Below are 21083 nucleotides of genomic sequence, written 5' to 3'. Positions count from 1 at the left end.
CAACCTACTTTTCCAGTTTTCTTTCACTAATCCCTTATAGGTACCCTGTGTTCCAGCCAATTTGTTAACTCCTCTATTCCCTGAACACATCTTGTACTTTTTGTCCAGACGCGTTTGTTCCCGTTGCTCAGTCCACTTGCAATGCACCTTCTCGCTCTGCCAAAGCTCAGTAAAATCTTCAGGACTCACTTCCAACGCTATCCCCTATGCCCCAAAGTGGCTTCTGCTCCTCGAAAGAGGACGTGAACTCTGTCACCGTTTTCCACTACTCAGTAATAATGTAGGATTTATGCACTTTGTTGCCCTTCTACATTATAAACCCCTTAAAGGTTTATAAAGGAACTAATAAATCTTCATTGAATTTTATGCATTTAATGTTTCATTCTGTTTGGCACACTTAGACCTGCAGGCTAGGTTGTTTTGGAACGGATGTCAGAGGGGGGGTTTTCTGAATAAATAACGGTCAGCTAATGGGGATGGGAGAAGGTATTTAAACATATTGTTGACTTCAGAAATAAAAAAAAATAATACCTTAAAGTGCTTTAAACTGGGGGCTAACAAATGTAAGATTAATACTGGTTAACAAAACTTATTATTTTCTTCTGCTCTCCTCCCCCCCCCCCCGCCCCAGATATTAAAAACATCCAGGACTTATTTTTATGCAGAATTTCCTGCTGATCCGTATCAGCTCTAGCCATCTAGGTGAATAATCAAGTGTCATTTCTAATAAGTCAGTGGTTCCTGTCAAGAGTTGTGGCCAATTAGAACTCACCCCGACGAGGAGGAGGCTGCCGGCGTTGCCAGGCAACAGCCTAGCTGGGAGGCACATTTAGATGCTCGTTTAGATTTAAGCAGTGGCAAGTCAGAGTGACACTATGATTCTGGCAAAGGAAAGCCAAATTATAACCCAGGATGGGGTACCCGGGATGAGGAGTGTGTTTTCTTTTAAATGCAAATGGCAAAGGAACATTTTAACCAGAATTTAAACAGTCCATCATTATACCGATTTTAATTAGGAGGTTAGGTGTCAGTGGAATACAACTGTGTCGAAGGATAATGGTCTCTTGCTGCTACATAAATACCCAGACATTCTGGAAAATGGGCAACTGGTCAGGCAGAGACAATGTATTTTTGGACGCCACAGTATTTATTACTGCAGCCGCACTTGGTTGTAATGACTTCCATTTTTATTGTTTGGAAGGATTAAGAAATAAAAGCAAATATTAAAAATAGACCGCTGGAGGCTCTTGCGGCCGAGAGAGAGCTGCTTGCTGTAACAAACAGGTTCTGTTCTAGAAGCCCTCGTGCACGACCGTCTGGAGCGCGCACAGTGAAAATGTAAAGGCCAAGCCAGACTGTGATGAAGACTGTAATCCTGCGAAGACTTTTGCCCTGAAATGATCGCAGCTATGCATTTACTCATAAGCTGGCTATATCAACTTAAATTTTTTTAAAATTGTAGTCCTTCTGGAGTAATATGTCTTCTCCAAGACAGGAAAGGCCTAGAGGGAATAATAACCACATCTGCCTCTGCCTTTAAGATTCATACATTATTGACGGTGCCTTCCTGACAGGAAACATCTGGATGAAAGTGAAAAATTAGGCAGAGCGCTGGATTCTTGGTGACTGTGAGAGATACCAGCCTTCCCTGTCAGTCTGGTTTCTCTTTAACTGAGTCCCTATGCACAAAGATACGGTTGGCTCTTTTCCTGTTGAGTGACGCACCCAGCCAGGCTCAGACTGTCCTGTGTGAAGCTCCCAGCTCTCCTGTATCTGCTCAGGGGGTCACCATCAGCTTAGTGACGTGGGTGAATGAGGAAATACCCATCCCTTCTACGGTGCTTTGAGGACTGAGAAGACACCAGCCCCCATACTGGGTAGATCCTACCCCTGCCCCCCCCCCACTAGAGGCACTTAAGAATGGTGTCCCCCATGGACTTTACCACCAAAGTCACAGTGCCCTGTGGTCTCATTTCTCCCACTAGCCGGCTTTGACGTTAATGACCTGTGTTTTCACCTACTAAGAACCTATTTGAGCCCAGAACAAACAAGGTTAAACAGATTGCTTCACTGCAAACTCTCCCATCCCATTAATATGCTAAGGTACATAGCAAATCTCTCAGAAGATGGTTGTCAGGGGCGCCTGGGTGGCTCAATTGGTTAAGTGTCTGACTTTAGCTCAGGTCCTGATCTCAGGGTCCTGGGATTGAGTCCTGTGTCCGGTTCCACACTCAACAGGGTCTGCTTGTCCCTCTCTCTCTGCCCCTCCTCCTGCTTGTGCTTTCTCTCTCTCTCTCTCAAATAAATATATTAAATTAAATTAAAAAGATGGTGGGCAATATTTTATGGAATTGTATGACTATGGTCCTTTCAATCCTCAATGATTTTAAATCCTTTTCCTTGGTAGTAATTCATAGTTTTAAAGTTCATTATCATAGCTTTGATGTATTCCTCTTGAATGTATTATTTTATTCTTGGTTACACTGAAAGTTAGCTGCCACTTTTGTGTTGACTTACATAGTTTTAGAAGAGTCTTAGAAACTTATTCTAACTGACTTAATACTTATAAAATCAGAAGAGCTTAGAGGAATTTACAGATGTGTGGATTGCACGGTATGCTCCCTCTTTCAAATGAATGATAAAATTTAAAAATAAAATTAGTGCTAACCTGGGTCCCAAGGGAATCCCCATTATTTATATTTTACCCTCAGAGAAGAATTAATTTAACTCCAGTTTCATTTCCTAAAATTAAATCTATTTGCTTTCTGACCCATAATAAAGTTTTACATACCCCAGGGTTTCTCATTAGTAGTCTTTGATAGAGAATCTAGCATAAGACTCTCAAAATCTCAATAAATCTACTGGTTCCCCTTTTTAAAAAATTAATCTCTTAGGGTGCGGGGTGAACACTCTGGCAGGTCAACTGGGCAAAATATTTCCTAATTAAGAAAAAAAAAATCCATTGTTTTCCCAGCAGTGCTCAGCAATCTTGTATTATAAACCTCAGTAGCTTGGCTGTCACGAGACTACGACTTCAGGAGCCTCTTTTTCTGGAATCAGGAGTGCAGCAACCAAATTTTCACCAGGGCTGTATCTTTCTACGTCATCCCTAAACTGAAGCCAAAAGATCAGTCTTATTTTAAATAAGAATACGGCATTGTGATTTAATGCTGATTTTAAAGTAAAATTTCGAGCATTGCTGACCAAGGCTGCCCAACAGGCAGATAAAGTCGGTGCCATCTTGACAGTTTGGATATTAATGACACTTCCAGACACAGGAGAGGGCACAGACTGCCAAGGTGCTAACGGAAAACAAGCTGCCGAACGTTCCAAGGGAAAACAAACGTTTATTTCAAGAATAAATTCAGCAAGGAACGGAGAGATTGACATTTCAAAGCTATTTCAGGGAGAACAGACTCAGGTGTCCATAATTGAGTGGAGAGCAGGCTCGGGTCTGTTGTCCGAGCTTCTCTTGTCGTCTCTGCCTCCTCCCCTCTGGGTCCCTGTGTGCCCCACTCTCCTCTCTATGTCCCTGGGATCTGCTCTTTCTGTTTCCGCATGTATATACCTATGACTCTCCAAAGAGAAGGCCAACAATGTGCCTCATGCCCTTATTTAACCTTTCCTTGATAAAATCATTCCTCTTTTTCTTTTATCTTAGCCTTAACATAGATCTTTCAGCAGAGAGCTTCTTGGTTCTTTGATTCCCCATCCATCCATCCATCCATCCGTCCGACCATCCATCCAGTCATCACTGAGTGTGCATAATGTGCCTATCGCCATGCAGTTAACGATAGAGAAAAGAGGAATAGGGTAGGTGGGCTGTTAGCCCACAGTCATGCTACAGAGAAGAATAGAGTGGGGGGGGGACAGGGTTCTGGGGCCCAGCTCCTGTAAGTCTGGGGAAGCCCCTGGCATTTGATGGTCAGGCAAGGGACCAAGAAGAAGACACACCAGTGCTTTTCACTCTGGCTCTTACCAGAATTATAGCGGGAAACTTGTAAAACATCTAGGTTTTTCACCCATAGAAGGTCTCAGTTTGTAGGTCCTAGAATTGTGTATTTTAACAAGGATTCTAGGTGATTCTGGTGTAGCCCTGGGTTGCACAGGGTTTGAGAACCAGTGACCTAGAGAGCAAAGGCCAGTGGGAGGTTAAAGACTAAGAAAGCATCTAGAAACCTAGAGGGTCACTTGCACTGGGGGAGGAGGTAGGCAGAGGCACTAAGACTGGCTCACCCTGCTCTCCCTTCCTCCTCCCCTCTACCCGTCTTCCTCAGGATAGCAACTACCCCCTTGTCACAGCCTTCACTCTGACTAAACTTTGGTGCAGAGTGACGCTCTGTGCTCAGAGTCCCAAACCTTGCCCTTCAGATTCCCAGGAAGCTGCCTATGGAATGAGGAAAACTCTTTGCTCTCCCAAGCATGTTTGGCTTCCAAGACCAAAGCTGAGCATGGACCTCCTTGTTCTGGAAGGCATCCCCTGCTTCCTTCTGAAGCAACACACACCACCGATTCCGGGCAGGAAGGAAGATCCCAGGGGACATGATCTGTAGAGCACAACACGCACAGACATTGCTTTAATGTTTGAAAATATTATTCTTGTCACACAGTTCTTTGGACTGGCGTGCCTTTCTACCCAAGCAACGTTTAACACCTTTGGCTGCTCCTTCCTCCTTGATACACATTTCCCTTCCATTCTCCTGGACTTCTATTGCAGCCTGGTCTTCTGAGTCTTACTTGTAGGTCTGTCCCCTGTCCCTCACTTGAATATGGCTCTCACCACTATCTGCTGGGCGTGATCTTGCCATGTCTGTGTTTTTGGCCACCATCTTTCCTGCCCTCCTCTCTCGAGCTCCTGATCCGCAGTCAGCTACTTCCTGACACATCTGTTGGACGCTGCCCAAGAACCTCAAACTCACCCAGTCTAAATGCTCCAGAGGTGGGGAGAAAGGTGATCGTTGCTGCCACAGGAATGGTATCCTTGCTAATGGAAACCCCAGGAATTCAAATTCAACTGTATTGAGTGGAAAGATGTTTCAATAGGGTTAAGTTTATGGTAGTCTATGTTAAGTAAGGAAGTAGACCTAAAGCAAGACCCAGGGAATCTGGTCTATGAAATTTCTTGCCACTTCCCCTTCCCCCTCCCCTGCTCCTTCTGCCTCTCTCACATCATTTACGACCCCCCCCCCCCCACTAGGTACCTTAGTGCAATGAACCACTTGGAGGAACTCTTTTTTTTTTTTTTTTTTTTTTGCAATGGATCCAAAGCATTTTCTTTTTCTGGTTCAGAAAGGAGAAAATGCTTTGGATTCTAGGAGCACTGAATTTCTCTGGGAAACGACATTCTCTCCATTTCTGGAGTATACCCTATAAAGTGCTAAAGAAATCTAGACCTTGAAAAAAGATCCAGATTTATTATCTCCCCCCCACCAAAGAAACATAGCTCAAATCTGTCAAGAAAACTTTTTCCCTTTCTTGCTTCCCTTTAAAAAACCAGCTACCCTTCCTCAATTTCTTTTTGACAAGTGATGAGATTCTGTGTCTGTGGTGCTGCCCACAAGTGACTGTTTACTCATGAGTCAAGAATTTTGATGCAACATGTTGGAGCTAGCGATGTCAAGCCTCGGTTTACCTACTTCTCTTCCCCTCCCCTCTTTTCGGTTACCTCAACATTTTAGTGACTGCGGGTAATAAAGTTGACACTCTCCCGACCTTGTTTGGGTGGTCTCCCTACCGCTCTGCAATTTTTAAAGAAGCAGGCCCGTCCTTGGAACAGATGGTCCCCTGAAGTCTCCGTAGGTGACCCAGTGAAGCAAGGAGCCGCGCCTGTGGCTCCAGCTGAAGTGAGGCCTCCCCTCCTGGCGGAGATGGGTTAGGATGTCGGCTGTGCCACTTAGGAGCTGTGTGACATGGAGTGCGTTACTTAGGCCCTTTGTGCCTCAGTTTCCTTATCTGTGCCATGAGGGTGATCCTGATGCTATGGTACCTCACAGGGATGTGGTAGAGATGGTGTGGTGGGACAGAGGGGAAGCCCTCAGCGTGGTGCCTGGCACAGGTAAGAGCTTGTTTCCGCTAGTCCTATAAACTGAGCTCACCCGCCGCCGCCAATACCAAAACCTCACTGACCGTGGGCAGGATCACTGGTTTCTGAGCATGTTTTATTGGACGGGATTAATTATGAAGCACGGGACCTCTCCTCTTTTGGGAGGCTTCCTGGGATCTGTAGGTCTTAAACGGGACCGGATGGGTGAGCATCTTGAATTTAAGAGTAGCCTTCACTTCACTTCCTGAGCTGAAGACAGGCCCTAGCTCTGAGCCCAGGCTTTCTGGAACAGCTAGACGGGGAGTGGCTCTGGAAGGACGCTTGCTCTGGAGTTGCCCAGGTACTTGGGACTCTGAGTCAGTCCCTGAGCACTTCACATCAGAAGGACTCACGGACTCGATCCCCCAAATTCTTGCAGAATTTAGGCCAAATACCAAAGCCGGACTAACAGGTGTGAAGATCAGGTGTGACAGATCTTGGCCCAGAGGTAGGACCGAGGGCCGGAAGGAAAGAGTGGGGCCCCTCCCCTGCGACCCGCAGCCATCTCTTCCCCACTGCGGACTGGAGCCGCAGCTCACCTTTGTTTCCGGCTGCTCTGTTTCTCCCCGTGTAAAACATGCTTCACCTGGGAGTTTGGCAGAGATACAGGATCTCAGCACATCCCCCACCCCCAGACCTGCTGAATCGGACTCTGCATTTTGACAAGATTCCCAGGCAACCCATCAGACCTAGAAGGATGAGAGGCACGTCTCCCATTTTCTCCCGGGTGGCCCCAAAGTGCCTGGGGCCGTCCCAGGACCTCGCAGGAGTGCCAGACATGCTTGGAGACTCACAGTTGCTTCATGGCGACTGGAGATTTGGGGCCTGGGGAAGTGGATCCCACTCCAGCACTCTCCCCTGGGCTTTTTTTTTATCCTAGGGAGGTCTGACGGATCCTGTGGGCAGGGCATTTTAATGTCCTGCGTGGACAAGGGGCGCCCCGGGAACCCGCTCTCCATCACAACTTGGAGAGAAGAAACCATAAGGGGCGAGTCTGCATTCCCTGCAGCTTACCTCATCCAGCTTTTCAGGACTGAAAGCCGAAGTCAGGACACTTCTGACCTCTTCCCATCTTTTGTCGCGTAAAAACAGGACACTGTCCATCACCGGTTTGGACTCCAAACCGGACACCTGAGAGAGACAAGCAGAGGATTAGGACACGAGGGAGCGAAAGCTACGTTGGTGACAATACAGGTCAATGAGAAAGACTCTGGTTAAAGTCCACGAGTGACCCACAAACTAGGAGATTTCTCTTGCAAGGATGTGGGGGAAGCATGTGAAGACTCGAGGATAATGGTCCAAAGATTCATGGTGAGGGCGCATGGGCAGCCACCGGGTAGGCTCTGCTGACCCACGTCCACCCTCTTACAATGCCACAGAGTAACTCAGCAGCTTCTGTGGACAAGGAGCGAGGTCTATGAAGTTTCCTGGGTTTCAGTGAGGGTTCCCTGAGGCCCAAACAGCGAGCTTCATGGAAATGGGCTTGTCTTTCCTGGGATTGAGTTTCGTGTCTAAACATGGTGGTGGCAAGGGGTTTTGTGTGGCAGGATTGGTTAGGCCGGGCCAGGAGATGACAGACTCATGTCTCTGGATCTTTGGGGACATGCCGTGTGGAGGGGGAGAGAATGTGGGGACTGTGGTGGGGAGGGTCAGGGAAAAACAAGAGAATCTTTGAGAAGCATGTCCCAACAGAGCTGCTTCTAAGAGAACTCCTATCCCTGTGTTTCTGGGTTCTTCTAGTCATTCATTTTTCTCATTCAGCCAACATTTGTTGTGTCTTGTGTGCAAAGAGTTGGCTACACGGTGTCTAATACGGAAGGCTCTGCCTGGCCTTCAAGGAGCTGACGGTCTCTTGGGGATGCAGACAGAGACCTCTACACTAACCAATATGTGTGTTAGAAATAGAGCCGGTGAGAGAATGATAGGCCCAGCTTGCCAGGAAGGCTGCTCTGAGGAGATGGATTTGAGCTAAGTCTGAAAGCGCCCAAACACGAGGACGCCTCACCTTTCTCCCCATCCTGTTCCATCTTGAAACCAGCTACTCCAACCGGGTCATCAAAATTGGGGTCCCCCAAGCTGGTTGGAGCGCCCCCAGACCCAGGGCAGTGGGGTGCAGGAAGGCAGGGGGACTGGAAGACCCAGCACTCTAGGTACCTCTTGTGATGGACACGTTCACTGTGTCTTTTCACTGTTGTATAGTTGAAATATGAAGCCAGCTGTCATAATTCAAAAGCCTGGTAAAAACTCGTGTTTAGAGGAAAATTATAATTTTCAGATAAAATATGAACATTCAAAATAAGCTATAAAATGTAACTTCAAAGTATCTAGAGGAGATTTAATTATATGGTAGAATGAAGCTGCAGAGGTATTTTTCTGCAAAGAAATCCCTCTCCCTACTTAGAAGGAAATCCTTTAGGAGTGCCGTGGTCACTGTCCAGAATTGTACTTTTATGGGATTTGGGGAACATGACCCATTTGTTTGGGTTCCAGAGTCAAAGGAGGAAGTGGTACATTGTGTGAATTTGCATATTGGCAAGCACCCAGTCCGGGGCCATGCTACGTGTAATAAAGCATTTCGCTCCAAGGAGAGCTGGGTGATGTTTTATAGGGTTCTGACAGAACAGAATATATTAGTGATAAAAGTCGTGGTTGATTGGATCTTGCATCTGTCCTTCAGAACTAAGGGTTGGATCCATGAGATTTTTTTAGTCTCGCACCCAGAGGACAAATCTAATCTTCCACATAATATGTCAGCGCTGTCCTCAGCTATCTCCCTCACCAGCCTGCCACGCCAACGCTCTCCTCTCAGCCTACAGCCGAATTCTCCATTTCGTGATGGGAAATTTCAGGGCATTGGTCAGAGTCATGATTTCGTTTCGAGAGATGACTCTCTAAGAGGGAGAGCGGCCAATGGGTTCCTTCAGAGGAGCAGTGTGGGGTGGTGAGGGGAGAGTTGGACAGATTTTGGAAGGTGAAGCTGGAAAGAGGAGACTTGGGAGATCAGAGAGTGGTACTTAGGATGCACTGAAAAAATACTTACTGAACTGTGGAAGAGTCTGTGGAAAAGGAGATTAAGGTTGTTTCAGTGACCCTGAGGGGTGGAAATGGCTTCCATTGTGGAAGCTACGGGGAAAATTCCAGCTCATCCAAAGGAGAACTTCTGAACAGTCACAAGTCAGAATTGTCCCAAGATAAAATAACCTGTTGTGAGTGATGAGGCCCCATCCCTGGTAACTGTAATCCACTTGGGGGAAATTCTACGCCAGAGGCTTGAGCATCCAGGGAGGATTGGTCTAAATGACCCTTAAGGACTCTTCTAATCCCGAGGCTCCATCTCCAGGGGACCGCTGCAGGAATGTTGGTTTTCACACAAGTATATATATACTTTCTGACTGTGGCAAAATACATGCAATGTAAAACTGACCATCATAACCGTCTCTAAGCGTACAGCTCCGGGGCATGAAGTGTATTCACGCTGTCAACCATCTCCACTGTCTGTCCACAGAATGCTTTTCCTCATGCACAACTGAAATTCTGTGCCTGTGGAGCACTGACTCCCCTTCCCCCTCACCCAGCCCTGTTTCCCCATAATAATTGACTCCCTTTACTGAGTGATGCCTTGAGAGCTCCGCCCAGGGGGCTCTCCCCTGACAGGATGAGGTACGGGATTGAGAGGATTGAGACAGGAAGGGACCACGAGCCTCAGGAAGGAAGAGCCAGAGAAACAGGGCTTTCTAGACTCCCGTCTGTCCGCCCAGCCCTGTCTCCTGAGTCTCAGTGCAGGTCCCTCCAATCAGCCCTCAGCCAGGGGGTTTCGAGACTCCAGGCCACAACCAGCCATGAAATCAAGGTAGTGGATGGCAAACAGCATTTTAGGAAAGTCGAGGGAAATAAGGAATAGAACAGAGTAGAAGATACTCTGAGGAGTGTTTCACAAAGTAAGAATAAGTATTTGGTTTTCAAGGTAGGGGTGTGTGTGTGAAAGAGCACGTGCACGTGTGAGAGTGTATGTGAGTGTGATAGAGTGTGTGTGTGTACTCTGTGTCATGATGTGAAGTGTGTTTTCATACGGTCAAAAAAATTTCAAAAAAGCCTATGCTAACCTAAACCCCCAAACTGGGAGTTATCCCCCCTCCCTCAGCTAAAATCCAGCCAGTTACAGAGTTACTACACTGCAGCCCTTTACTGAGCACCTACTATGTGCTGGGTGGGATGCTAGCACTGAAACTATCAAGACAAAGAATGGAATCCTTGCCCTCGAAGGAGCTCACACCTGACCTGGAGGCTGGGAATGGGGTGGTTTACAACCAGTGTTTGTTGATCTCACAGCTAACGAAGTGCTTTTCACATCCTTTCATTCATCTTGGGGTGATTCTCCAGAAATGAGGAGAACACCGCCTTGGCAAGCAGCAGTGGTTCAGTAGTGGCCTCGTGGCTCCCCTGAGTTTTCCGCGGACAGTTGAATGTGTTTGTCTTTTCAATTAAGATCTCTTAAAATCGAGTCCAGCTTCTTCTTAAACCAGCTAAGCATAAGCTTTAACGTTGAAGAATGACAGCATCCTGAGGCACAAGTTATTGAGGAAAACCAACACCTCGTCATTCTGTGTTCCCATGAAGAGAGCATCACACGCTTGGGGTTGAGCGTGGCCCAAACCCGTGGTTCTCAACTGGTCTGAGGGAGCCACACAATTCTTTCTGGAAAATGCTGCCAAATGCATGCAGTGCCTCTGCGACGTCATGATGAAGAATGTGGAGGAGGCCTAATAGAAGATGGAGCTGGAGCCACAGAAAAAAAAAAAAAAGGTTTCTTGCGTCCTGGCACCTGCAAGGACGTTGACTTCAGATGTGTACAATCTCTGTGGCGCCTTGGCCAGGCAGTCAACCATTTTCCAACAGCCATGCAGAGCTGCAGGCAAACAGAGGGGGGCGCTTCTGAAGACTCTGGAATATGGTTGTAGATCACTGGTCACAAGGTCAGTGTTGCCAACCTGTTCAGTGTAAAGGATGTCAAGTAGGCTACAAAAAATAGGAACACCAAAGCGTGCCGTGATCACAAGATGCTGAACCCGCCGTTGCAAACTTTTGAATTCTCGCACAACCTTGTGCAGACGAGGAAGCTCTGTGGTATCACCGGTCTCTCTCTTGCCTGTGTTTGTGAAACCTCTTGCATGGTCCCATATTATATGAATCAACAAAAGTTCTAGAATTTTCTCACCTGGATAAGCCTGGATAGAATGTTCTCACCTGGATATTCTTTTTTTTTTTTTTTTTAAGATTTTATTTATTTATTTGAGAGAGAGACAGTGAGAGAGAGCATGAGTGAGGAGAAGGTCAGAGAGAGAAGCAGACTCCCCACGTAGCCAGGAGCCCGATGCGGGACTCGATCCCGGGACTCCAGGATCATGACCTGAGCCGAAGGCAGTCGTCCAACCAACTGAGCCACCCAGGCGTCCCTCACCTGGATATTCTTGAAAGCGTTACTTTCAATCTATGATGATTGCTCTCTGGCTATAAAAACATTTCAACCAAACAGGGCTTACATTTGGTGCTTTGGTGTAGCAAAAGTGTTCTGTCCACTGGAGAGTTTTCATCCATTGACTCTTGGCCAGTAGAAAATGATCCTAAGGGACATTCTCTGTTCCTTCACTCTGCCTTAGACTGGGACAGGTCTAGGGGGCTGGCTTAGGGGACATAACCCAGATGGGGCTCCTTCTGCCAACTGGACATCAGCTGGTGGAAGGAAGGGGACCTCTTCTAATTTGGATAGAGTCCTAATGTGGACTCTGGTGGCCTGGCCTGATACAGGGTTCCTGGAATTTTATCCACCAAAAAGGAGGAAACCACAGGCTTGGAACTGTGCTTCTGTGAGCCCCATGCCCCACAGTGTGGGCTCTTCCTGACTGGAAAGAGGGTCCAGGGGGTTTGTTAAGTCTTCTGAGGAAGACTCTCAGCAGTTTCTTGCCAGAAGCAGTGTTAAGTAGAGACAGGTACCCCAGATATAGCACCTGTCATGCTTGGCTGGGAGAAGAAATTCTCCTGATGGGCCCGAAGAGGGACCCTTGCATCCCAAGCTCAAAATGGCTCTCTGGGATGCTGGCAGGAGACCATGTATTACCCATTGGCACTGACTGTTCCCTGCACTGGGAGCCAAACACACCTGGTAGTTAGCTTGTCTGTGGCTCATACTTGACGCAAGAGGAAAAAGGCCCAGAGAAATTGAAAGGACTGGTCCATGTCACTCAGCTAATAAAAGGCAGCAAATCCAGAATCTTATTTCATTTCTTTAAATTTAAGCCACGTGCCTTTCACTACACTGCTGGGGCATGACTTGTAAGAAGGTGGGGGAGGATGGGAAGACACAGGGCGAGATCAAAAGAGATTGGGGTTGGGGCGCCTGGGTGGCTCAGTGGGTTAAAGCCTCTGCCTTTGGCTCAGGTCATGATCCCAGGGTCCTGGGATCGAGCCCCGCATCAGGCTCTCTGCTCAGCGGGGATCCTGCTTCCCCCCCCCCCTCTGCCTACCTCTCTGCCTACTTGTGATCTCTGTCTGTCAAATAAATAAAATCTTAAAAAAAGAGAGAGAGAGAGAGATTGGGGCAAAGGAAGAGCGTGAGGGTCAGGACTTGGGCACAGGGACTTGACTTCATGAGATGTTCAGGAATATAACCCCTGAGACACCAAAATTGCTTCTGTGGCTTATTTACTATTCTCTCCCCCAAATTCTGGATATTAATCTCCTGGTTTACACACTCATTTCTACTTCCACTGACACAACAGTGAAGGAAAGGAGGTACAAATACAAGAACAAGATTTTACTTCTCTCTTTTTTGAAAAACGGAAAGATGGCTTCCCGTTGAAGCAAGGGTCTAGTAAGACATGAAATATGAAGTCATTTTCAGCAAGATTTTGGAGTTCTAGAAAGTTCTTCAGGGCACGGAGAGAAGAGAATTTGAGCATTCAAATCAATACCACTTAGCCCTATTCCTGCCTTCCTCAGGCTTCGTGATGTACTCAGGGCCTTGAAAAATGTTCAAGTTCACACTTAACCAAGTTGGAAATGTGAAGCTAAGTGCATTTTTACAAATCAAATGCAATTCCCTGGGCCTGGCTTTTTTTTTTTTTTAGAACCAGCCACGTCCAGACCTGAGAAAAGCATGTGAAAGGGGAGGCCTACAGGGAGTGGGCATCCCATCGGGAGTGTCACTTGGGGACCTCCCACAGGCAGCCTATCCCAGGATGAGGTGCTCCTAGCTCAGGTTGGAAGGTTTCCGGCGCATAGCACAGTGTGTCCTAAAAGGCAAGGCATCCTGGCTCAAACAGGGCTCAGGCGAATAAGGTTGCACACATCTGTTCCTGGTTTTGGCTGTCTGGGTTTTAAGTATGAACTTTTGCCTTGCTGGGAGCTGCGGACCCATCATGTGTGTTGACCCCTTCTTAAGAAAGACAAAACTACTAAGTGAAATGGGTCAGTCAAAGAAAGACAGATACCATCTGATTTTAGTCATATGTGCAATTTAAGAAACAAGTGATCACAGGGGAGAAAAAGAGACAAACCAAGCATCAGATTCTTAACTATAGAGAACAGTCTGATGGCCGTCAGAGGGAGCAGGTGGGGGGATGGGGGAAATAGCTGATGGGGACTAAGGAGTGCATTTGTTGTGTTGTGGGGTGCCTGGGGGGCTCAGTCGGTTGGGCGTCTGATTCTTGATTTGGTCTCAGGGTCACGGTCTTGGTGGCATGGGATTGAGCCCCACGTTGGGCTCTGCACTCAGAGCGCCGTCTACTTCTCTCCGTCTCCCTCTGTCCATCCTCCCCCTCCCCAACCCCACACACTCTCTCTAAAATCAATCAATCAGGGGCGCCTGGGTGGCTCAGCGGGTTAAAGCCTCTGCCTTCGGCTCAGGTCATGATCTCAGGGTCCTGGGATCGAGCCCCGCATCGGGCTCTCTGCTCAGCAGGGAGCCTCCTTCCCCTTCTCCCTCTGCCTGCCTTTCTGCCTCCTTGTGATCTCTGTCAAATAAATAAAATCCTTAAAATCAGTCAAACTATCTCAAAAAAAAAAAAAAAAAAAAAAACCCAAACAATAACAGGAGTGCACTGGCGATGAGCACTGGGTGTTGTTTGAAAGTGCTGGATCACAAAATTGGACACCTGAAGCTAATATTACGCTGTGCGTTAGCTAACAGGAATTTGAATAAAAACTTAAACCCATGAAGCTGAAAACAGCGCTCAAGGTTTGACATTCTCACAGCGTTAAGTCTTACTGCTCTCATTTGAAAGCCTGAACGTTTTCATTTACTCAACATTCTATTTAAGGGAAACGGGATCAGAAATTCTAGAGGAGCGAGTCTCCAAAAGCTGTCAGCGGGGACGTACCAGCTGCAGGTGTCAGGGACTAAACCCGCCAAGTCTCCCCCAACTCTCCCCCACCCCACCTCTGCGGGCACAGCAGGCAGGTTCCCCAGGCTCCAGCCCTGGTGGCCCGCTCCACCTGGAGCCCTGGCCGGAGCTTTCCCTGCCGATGAGTTCTGCAACGAGCCCACAGGTCCTTTTCTTCTCCAGAATGGGGCGCTGCTGCAGATGCTGGGGGTCATAGGTTTTTAGTGACTCATTTGCCTCCGAAGTTCTGTAACCTTTGCCAGCGGCCAAAGCTTGTGGTTTCACAGGGAAACCAAGGACTCCCATGTGCGTGTGGGGAGAGGCAGCGGCTAGGGCGACCCAGGCTCTTGGGTCTTCATGGTTCTGGGTAAAACCACTCACCAAATCCATTACGTGGCTATAGGTGCGACTCTTGGGAGTGAGTGGTGTGGCTGGACCTGTGCCCGGACGGGAGACACCCCCGCCCCCGTGTTGCCTGTGAGGGCTGGAGCGCACGTCCCACACACCTGTAACTACCACACCTCCCGCCCCCACTCCGCATGCAGGCTGGGGAGGGGCAGGCCTGTGGCCCGACCCATGCTCCATGCTGTCGCTGGGGACTAGAACACATAGTTCCTGGCAGCAGTGTGGTGCCTGACCACACTGTCTTCATGCCCCCATCCAACAGCGCCGATCTAACACAGACCACAGACCACCCTACCTCTTATCAACCTTCCCGCAGCTTCCCTGACTCCAGGCCCTGAGGGGAGGCCGGGAATAAGCAGTCCCACTGCTGATGACGACTATTTCTGTGGAGTCATGTGGGCCCAGCTCTAGTCCCCACAGATATTTAAAGAGAGAGAGAGCTGCCCCATGGCTTCATTGGGTACCCAGTAGCAAAGGGGAGCGGATTAAAAATACCTAAATTAAAACCCCCAGATCCTGAGGCGCTGAGATCCTAGAAATGCTGAGAAGATTGATCTGGGTTTCATGGTGAAGTGTGGCTGCAGCCCCAGAAAGGGGCTTCAGGAGGAGCTGAGGGCAGTGGTAGCGGCCCACGGAGTCCATCTGGAGAAGGGGCAAGACACAGCCGGGACCCCACATGGAAGTGAGGGCCTCAAGGAACATGAGTAGAAAAACGAGATACCAGAACCGCCACCCCGGGTCTGACCCCGGTCTCTTCAGCCCAGGCCTCTCAAGGTGGAAAAAATGTTTCACTCAACAAGTTTGAATTCAAATCTTTGCTCCATACGGATGTGTGTCAGCAAGTACCCCGTGGTGTCACTCCACCTCTGGCCGCTATGCTCCATCAGTCCCTCACAGGATGCTCACAGCTCACAGCAAATTCTAGAGCCAAACCCAGCTTCCCATATCACAGCCGTTCCGCACCAGGCTGTTCTGGGACACGCGTAAGTCAAGCCTGAATTTGCAAGCAGAGATGGGCTCTCACAGTCGAAAAATGAAGCCATGCGTTATTTAAGTTCCTTCTCACTTAATGTATCAAACTAATATGCTGAGGTATTTTCTGTATCACAAGGGACCATTTGGTGGAAGCTTGCATGGAGTAAGCGTTTAATGTTTACTGAATGAATGTATAATAAAGCTGAATTGCTGAACACTTAAGTAAACATGGCTTATTAGAGGGAAGGCAGCATGGTGTCGGTATGAAGAGAGCACGCCTCACTAATCTCCTTGAGTTCTTTGAACAGATAAATAAGCATATGGATAAGAGGGAACCACAGAACCCAGTTTAATTTGACTTTCAAAAACCTGTGAGAAAATCCCACTCTAAAGATGGTTTTTAAAAAATTGAGTCACTAAGGATTGTTTTGCCATGAATATGGAATTGGCTGAAAGACCATAAACAAAGCTAAAGATAAGTGAATACAGTCCCAGATGGAAAACCATAAACATGGGGGTTTCCTAGAGATCTCATCATTGATGGGTCTTTTTACCGTTTTATGAATGATCTAGAAGAGCAAGTGTGTATCGAATCTCTGGGTTCAGGTAGCAGAGGATGGCTCTTCTGAGGGGGATGTTAAGTTGATGGAGATTTAGTTTGGTTTGAACAAGAATGTATCAGGTTCCGAAGAGTCATCATGGGTTTGGACCATGAGGTATTCAAAAGACGTAGACCCCGAAGGGGCCAATCATTGCATCAGCACACCCTCATTTAACTGTACATGGCAGAAGGCACCATGAGGTCAGTGATGATGTGGTGTGCGAGACAAATGCCTGCTGTGAGGGTTCAGACAAGGGGAGAGGTAAATGTGGATTGAAGTAGGGAAGGCTTCTTGGAGGAGGCAGCATTTGAGGAGAGCCATGAAGAACGGCTGGGTTGAGTGGCTGTAGAAGTGGAGGGTCTTCCTGTCAACAGCAGCTAATGCAAGCAGGGTGCTTTTCTCGCCTTCATGGAAGGTGGGGCTTGTCTGCGTGATCTCATTTAGCCTCACTGCAACCCAGTGATGTTGATCAGATGCTCCTTTTCCGAAGGAGGAATGAGAAGCTTGAAGAAGGTAAATGATCTACTCCGGCTCACATGGCTGGTAAACGGACCCACTGTTGTGATGCCTCCAGTTCTAGTGAGTGAGACAGCGTGAGCCAAGGCACAGGGGCAGGACTCTCTAGAGCAGGTTATAGAGAGAACAGAGGGGTCGGTCCTGCTGCAGCAAGAACAGCCTGTCTTGGGGAGGTCGGAGCATGTGCAGGGGATCTAAATGACAAAGACCCTCCAGTCTTGTCTGGGGAGCTTGGACTTCATCCCGAGGGCACTGTGTGGAGTGGAAGAAGGAAAACGGAACCATGTTCTGGGGATCATAGTCTGGGAAGTAGCAAAAAGTTAATCTGGGAGATGGAAAAAGTTGAGACGGACACCTGGTTTGGAGGAGAACCTGGCTGAAGCTGAGGCAACTTTATTTTGTGCCCCTGCTTGAACTTGCGTGTTGAATGGACACCGGGCCCCAGCACATCTCGTAGAGCACAGCCCTCTACCAGGTCAGCACTTGGGGTCTCGTGCCCTGGTGACATCCCAGGTGTCACACGGCTGCCATGTCCCATGTCACTGCCCGGGATGGGGGGGTGGCTTAGGCAGCTCGAGGGGTGCCTTCTCTGCCTGCTGGAAAGCAGCTTGCGGGTCCAGGCCCTGTGAGGTGCTGGGTCCCCTGCTTCTTTAATCGGCATTGCTTACCGAGTCTGCCAGAGCTGTGTGCTACATCAGACTCCATCCCTAAGCTCCCGGCAGGACGCGAGAACTTCAGGGGTCCCTGAACAGCAGAGTAGCAACATCACATTTGGGGAGGAGTTTGTAGAGGCAGCAGAGAAGTTAAACTTCCGCAATTCCTTCAGCCACCCTGAGGTGGCAGTGTTAGCAGGCCAGGCTGTCACTTCCTTCTAGTGGCCATGTGGTGTCTGACACTCAGGGGCTGGAAGATGAGCTCATTTGGGGTGAGCGACCAACTACTCAGTGACATCAGAACTGCCACCGAGGCAGCTGTTTAATAGTGGAGGCTGTAAGGACTTGAGTCAGGAGGTAGCACGTGAATCCCTGTTCTTCCTCCTGTTAGTCACATGACCAGGGGTGTCGCTTAACCCCCCTGAGTCTTAGTTTCCCTGTCTGGAAAGTAGAGATGGTAATTGTACCAATCTCCTAAGTTCTTAGGAAATTTAATGAGAAAAAAGCCGCTCTGGGTGGCTGAACCAGCACAGAACACAGGGGAGCTATGCTGATGTCTTTAAGATTCAGCCCCGGAGACCTACCTAATAAACATTCCCTGTAGTGATTTCCACTACAGCACACTGCAGACCCAGACCATATCGTACTGGTCTCTTGGCCCATCTGCTGCTGTCACTAGACTGTGAGCTCTTTCAGGGCAAGCCCACATCTTCTATCTCTTTAAAATCAGCTCCTAAGGGGCTCCTGGGTGGCTCAGTGGGTTAAAGCCTCTGCCTTTGGCTCAGGTCATGATCTCAAGTCCTGGGATGGAACCCCGCATGGGGCTCTTTGCTCAGCAGGGAGCCTGCTTTCCCCTTTCTCTCTACCTGCCTCTCTGCCTGCTTGTGATCTCTCTCTGTGTCAAATAAATAAATAAATAGAATCTTTAAAATAAATAAAATAAAATCAGCTCCTAGACAGTGCCTGGCATATGGTGGGTGTGTGAAAGTTTGCCACATAACCAAGAAAAGTGAACATATTACCTTCTATTCCTGTAAGAATGGAAGTTGAGTTTAATTTGCCTCTGTCCCCCCAAAAGATTGTGAGTTCTCATGAGCAAGCGCTTATTAATTCACTTTAGAACCTTTCCAAGAATCAACATAAAGGTTATTGGTCTTCTCTGTAGAATTCTGATCCTCCCCATCTTTGAAATATAGGGACAGCCCTGACATCTGCCTCTGTCAGTCACTTCTTTCATTCTTTGGGAGTTCTCGTCAAAGAAAGTAGCATATGTACTTTTTTAAAAAGATGGAATATGCACGTTCTTTAGTGGATTGGATTGAACTGACATCGGAGCCCTCTTACAGGCTTCTCCTGCTACAAGGGGACACATTTTCCTTGTAATGCTGCTTGTCCTCCCTTTCTAGCATTAAGACTTTTATACGCTCTGGGAAAGATGTAAGCACAAGAGGCTTGAATTTTGCTTTCCCTCTGCTATTTATTAACCTTCCTCTGTTTTCCTCAGTCACTTGACCTGTGCCCTCTGGATTCCTCTAGCTTTGAGCACAAGCTTTAAAAAAAACCCTTCCGGTTTTAGCATTTTTATTAGCCAGAACTTGTCCTGAGCTTTAGCTTTCTTGAAGCGTTTCTTAAATGCAAACGCCATTCTTTTCTACCAGTCCTGCATGTCTCTTTTGAAAACCTGAATTCATTGCAGAGCTGTTTTGAGTCAAACTGATCTAAACCTGATAAGAGACCCAATCACATCCCTATTAGATGTGATGTGCAGTCCTTGAATCTTTGCAATTATTCCCCATTCATCCATACGCAGAGAGAAAACTACATACCATTCTGTTGGTAAAGTTATGAAAGTTCTCAACCAACATCCGCTCAATCATGTCTGGCTCAGAGATAACAATGAACATCCGGCGACCAAGATAGTACCTGGGGGAATAAAAAGATGACTTTAAAATGTGTTGTATTTATCTACTCATTTCTTCTTTCCAAAAAGAATTCACCATGCTTAGAATGAAGGACAAAAGACAAACAGGAAGTAAAGATGTGGGGAAGGTGTAGAAATGTGTGTGCTAATCATGAGGAATAGTATATCTTGATGATCTATTATCAGGTTTCATTCCACAAACATTTCTGGAATTCCACCTTGCACCAGGTCTTGGAAACTCTGAGATAAATAAGACAGAGTCCCTGCCCCCAAGGAGCTCATAGTCCGATAGAAAAGATAGATCTGTAAATGTAACCACAATATTAAGGAATTTGTAAGGTCCAGGAGTAAGTAAAAATGGCAGTGGTCAGCATTGTCCATATTGTCCCTAAATGGGGAGACAGTCATTCTAGCAAAAGAAGGCCAAAACTTTTATATATTGATCCTTTGGAGAAAGTCTAACGTGAATTAATAAATGCTGCGAAAATTCAGGAAGAATCAAACCTCCTGGTGAAGATCTGGTTGCCACCCCCGTGCATGAAAAAGTTCAACAGATGCTCCTGACATTAATGAAGAAATGGAGGAAAGGAGCAGCCAGTCAACTAGTGGTAGTGAACTCTGAGTGGGGGCAGCACTTGAGTACATGTCTGGTTATATTTATCAAAGTCCTGGGGGCACAAAAACAAGTAAGACCCAGTCCCAGTTTTCAAGGGTCACGCAGTCTGTTGGGAGTGCAGGTTAGCTAATCAGCACACAGCATGACATCTGGCGAGCAGGGATAACATTGGAGGCACACCCAACTTCCCAGAGGTGGCGCTTCTCAAACTGAGTTCCAAAAGATAAACAGGAGTTAGTTCAGGAAAGTGGGTAGCAAAGGGAGTGGAGCTATCCTAGGCAGAAGAATCTGTTTGTGCAACTGTCCAGGGACAAGTGTGCTTGGGGGAACTAGGAGTGCTTGGCTACCATCCACATGAAGCAAACCCAAGTGGTGATGATGAATGGATCCACTGCATAACCTCATGTCTTTAGTCTATGAAATTATACTTTTAGGATGTAATGTGATCACTATCATATCCAGCTCAGAGCAGTAAGGAATAGAGTTTAAAGGGTAAAGCCACAAAATATGAAAACAGCAAAGTTTACTCTGAATTTTTAGTTACTAAGAACTTTTCAAAAGCTAAAAATGACCTTAAATATTTTTAACTCTTTTCTTTTCTAACTAGGGAAAAAATGAAAAAAAAAAAAATGTAGCTGGCACTTATTAGGCACTCAGAAAATACTTACCTGAGTGATAATATTTTCCAAAATTGTAGGGGAAATCTTTGGGAAACAGGAATTCAATAGGTGTGGTAGAAGGAAAGAAATGATACTAAGTAGTTTTTATTGTTTTTAATCAAGAAGACCACAATATGGCTATAAACCAGTACTTTCATAAAATTTAAGGGGAGTGTCATGGAACTCTTGAGAATCTAGTGAAAGCTGCAGACATTCTCCTAAGAAACATGGACATTCACAGCATTTTGTATACAACTTGAGGGGCTCTTGGACCCC

The 21083-nt window shown here is 47.2% G+C and overlaps 1 protein-coding gene across 3 annotated transcripts in view; it reads right to left on the bottom strand.

Moving 5' to 3' along the window:
* TBXAS1 (thromboxane A synthase 1) overlaps positions 1 to 21083 on the bottom strand; it is a 165228-nt gene that overhangs the window by 58912 nt on the left and 85233 nt on the right. For all 3 annotated transcript variants that reach the window (XM_047695482.1, XM_047695484.1, XM_047695483.1), the window contains 2 exons: positions 19438 to 19534; positions 7097 to 7213 (listed from right to left, as the gene is read on the bottom strand). In XM_047695482.1, the coding sequence (XP_047551438.1) occupies positions 7097 to 7213; positions 19438 to 19534 (214 nt within the window). The remainder of the gene's footprint in view (positions 1 to 7096; positions 7214 to 19437; positions 19535 to 21083) is intronic.

This window comes from Lutra lutra, chromosome 11, assembly GCF_902655055.1.
Source record: "Lutra lutra chromosome 11, mLutLut1.2, whole genome shotgun sequence".
Lineage (NCBI taxonomy): Eukaryota > Metazoa > Chordata > Mammalia > Carnivora > Mustelidae > Lutra > Lutra lutra.
The sequence above is the reverse complement of the archived record's forward strand: the minus strand, read 5'-3'. Positions and strand labels throughout refer to the sequence as shown.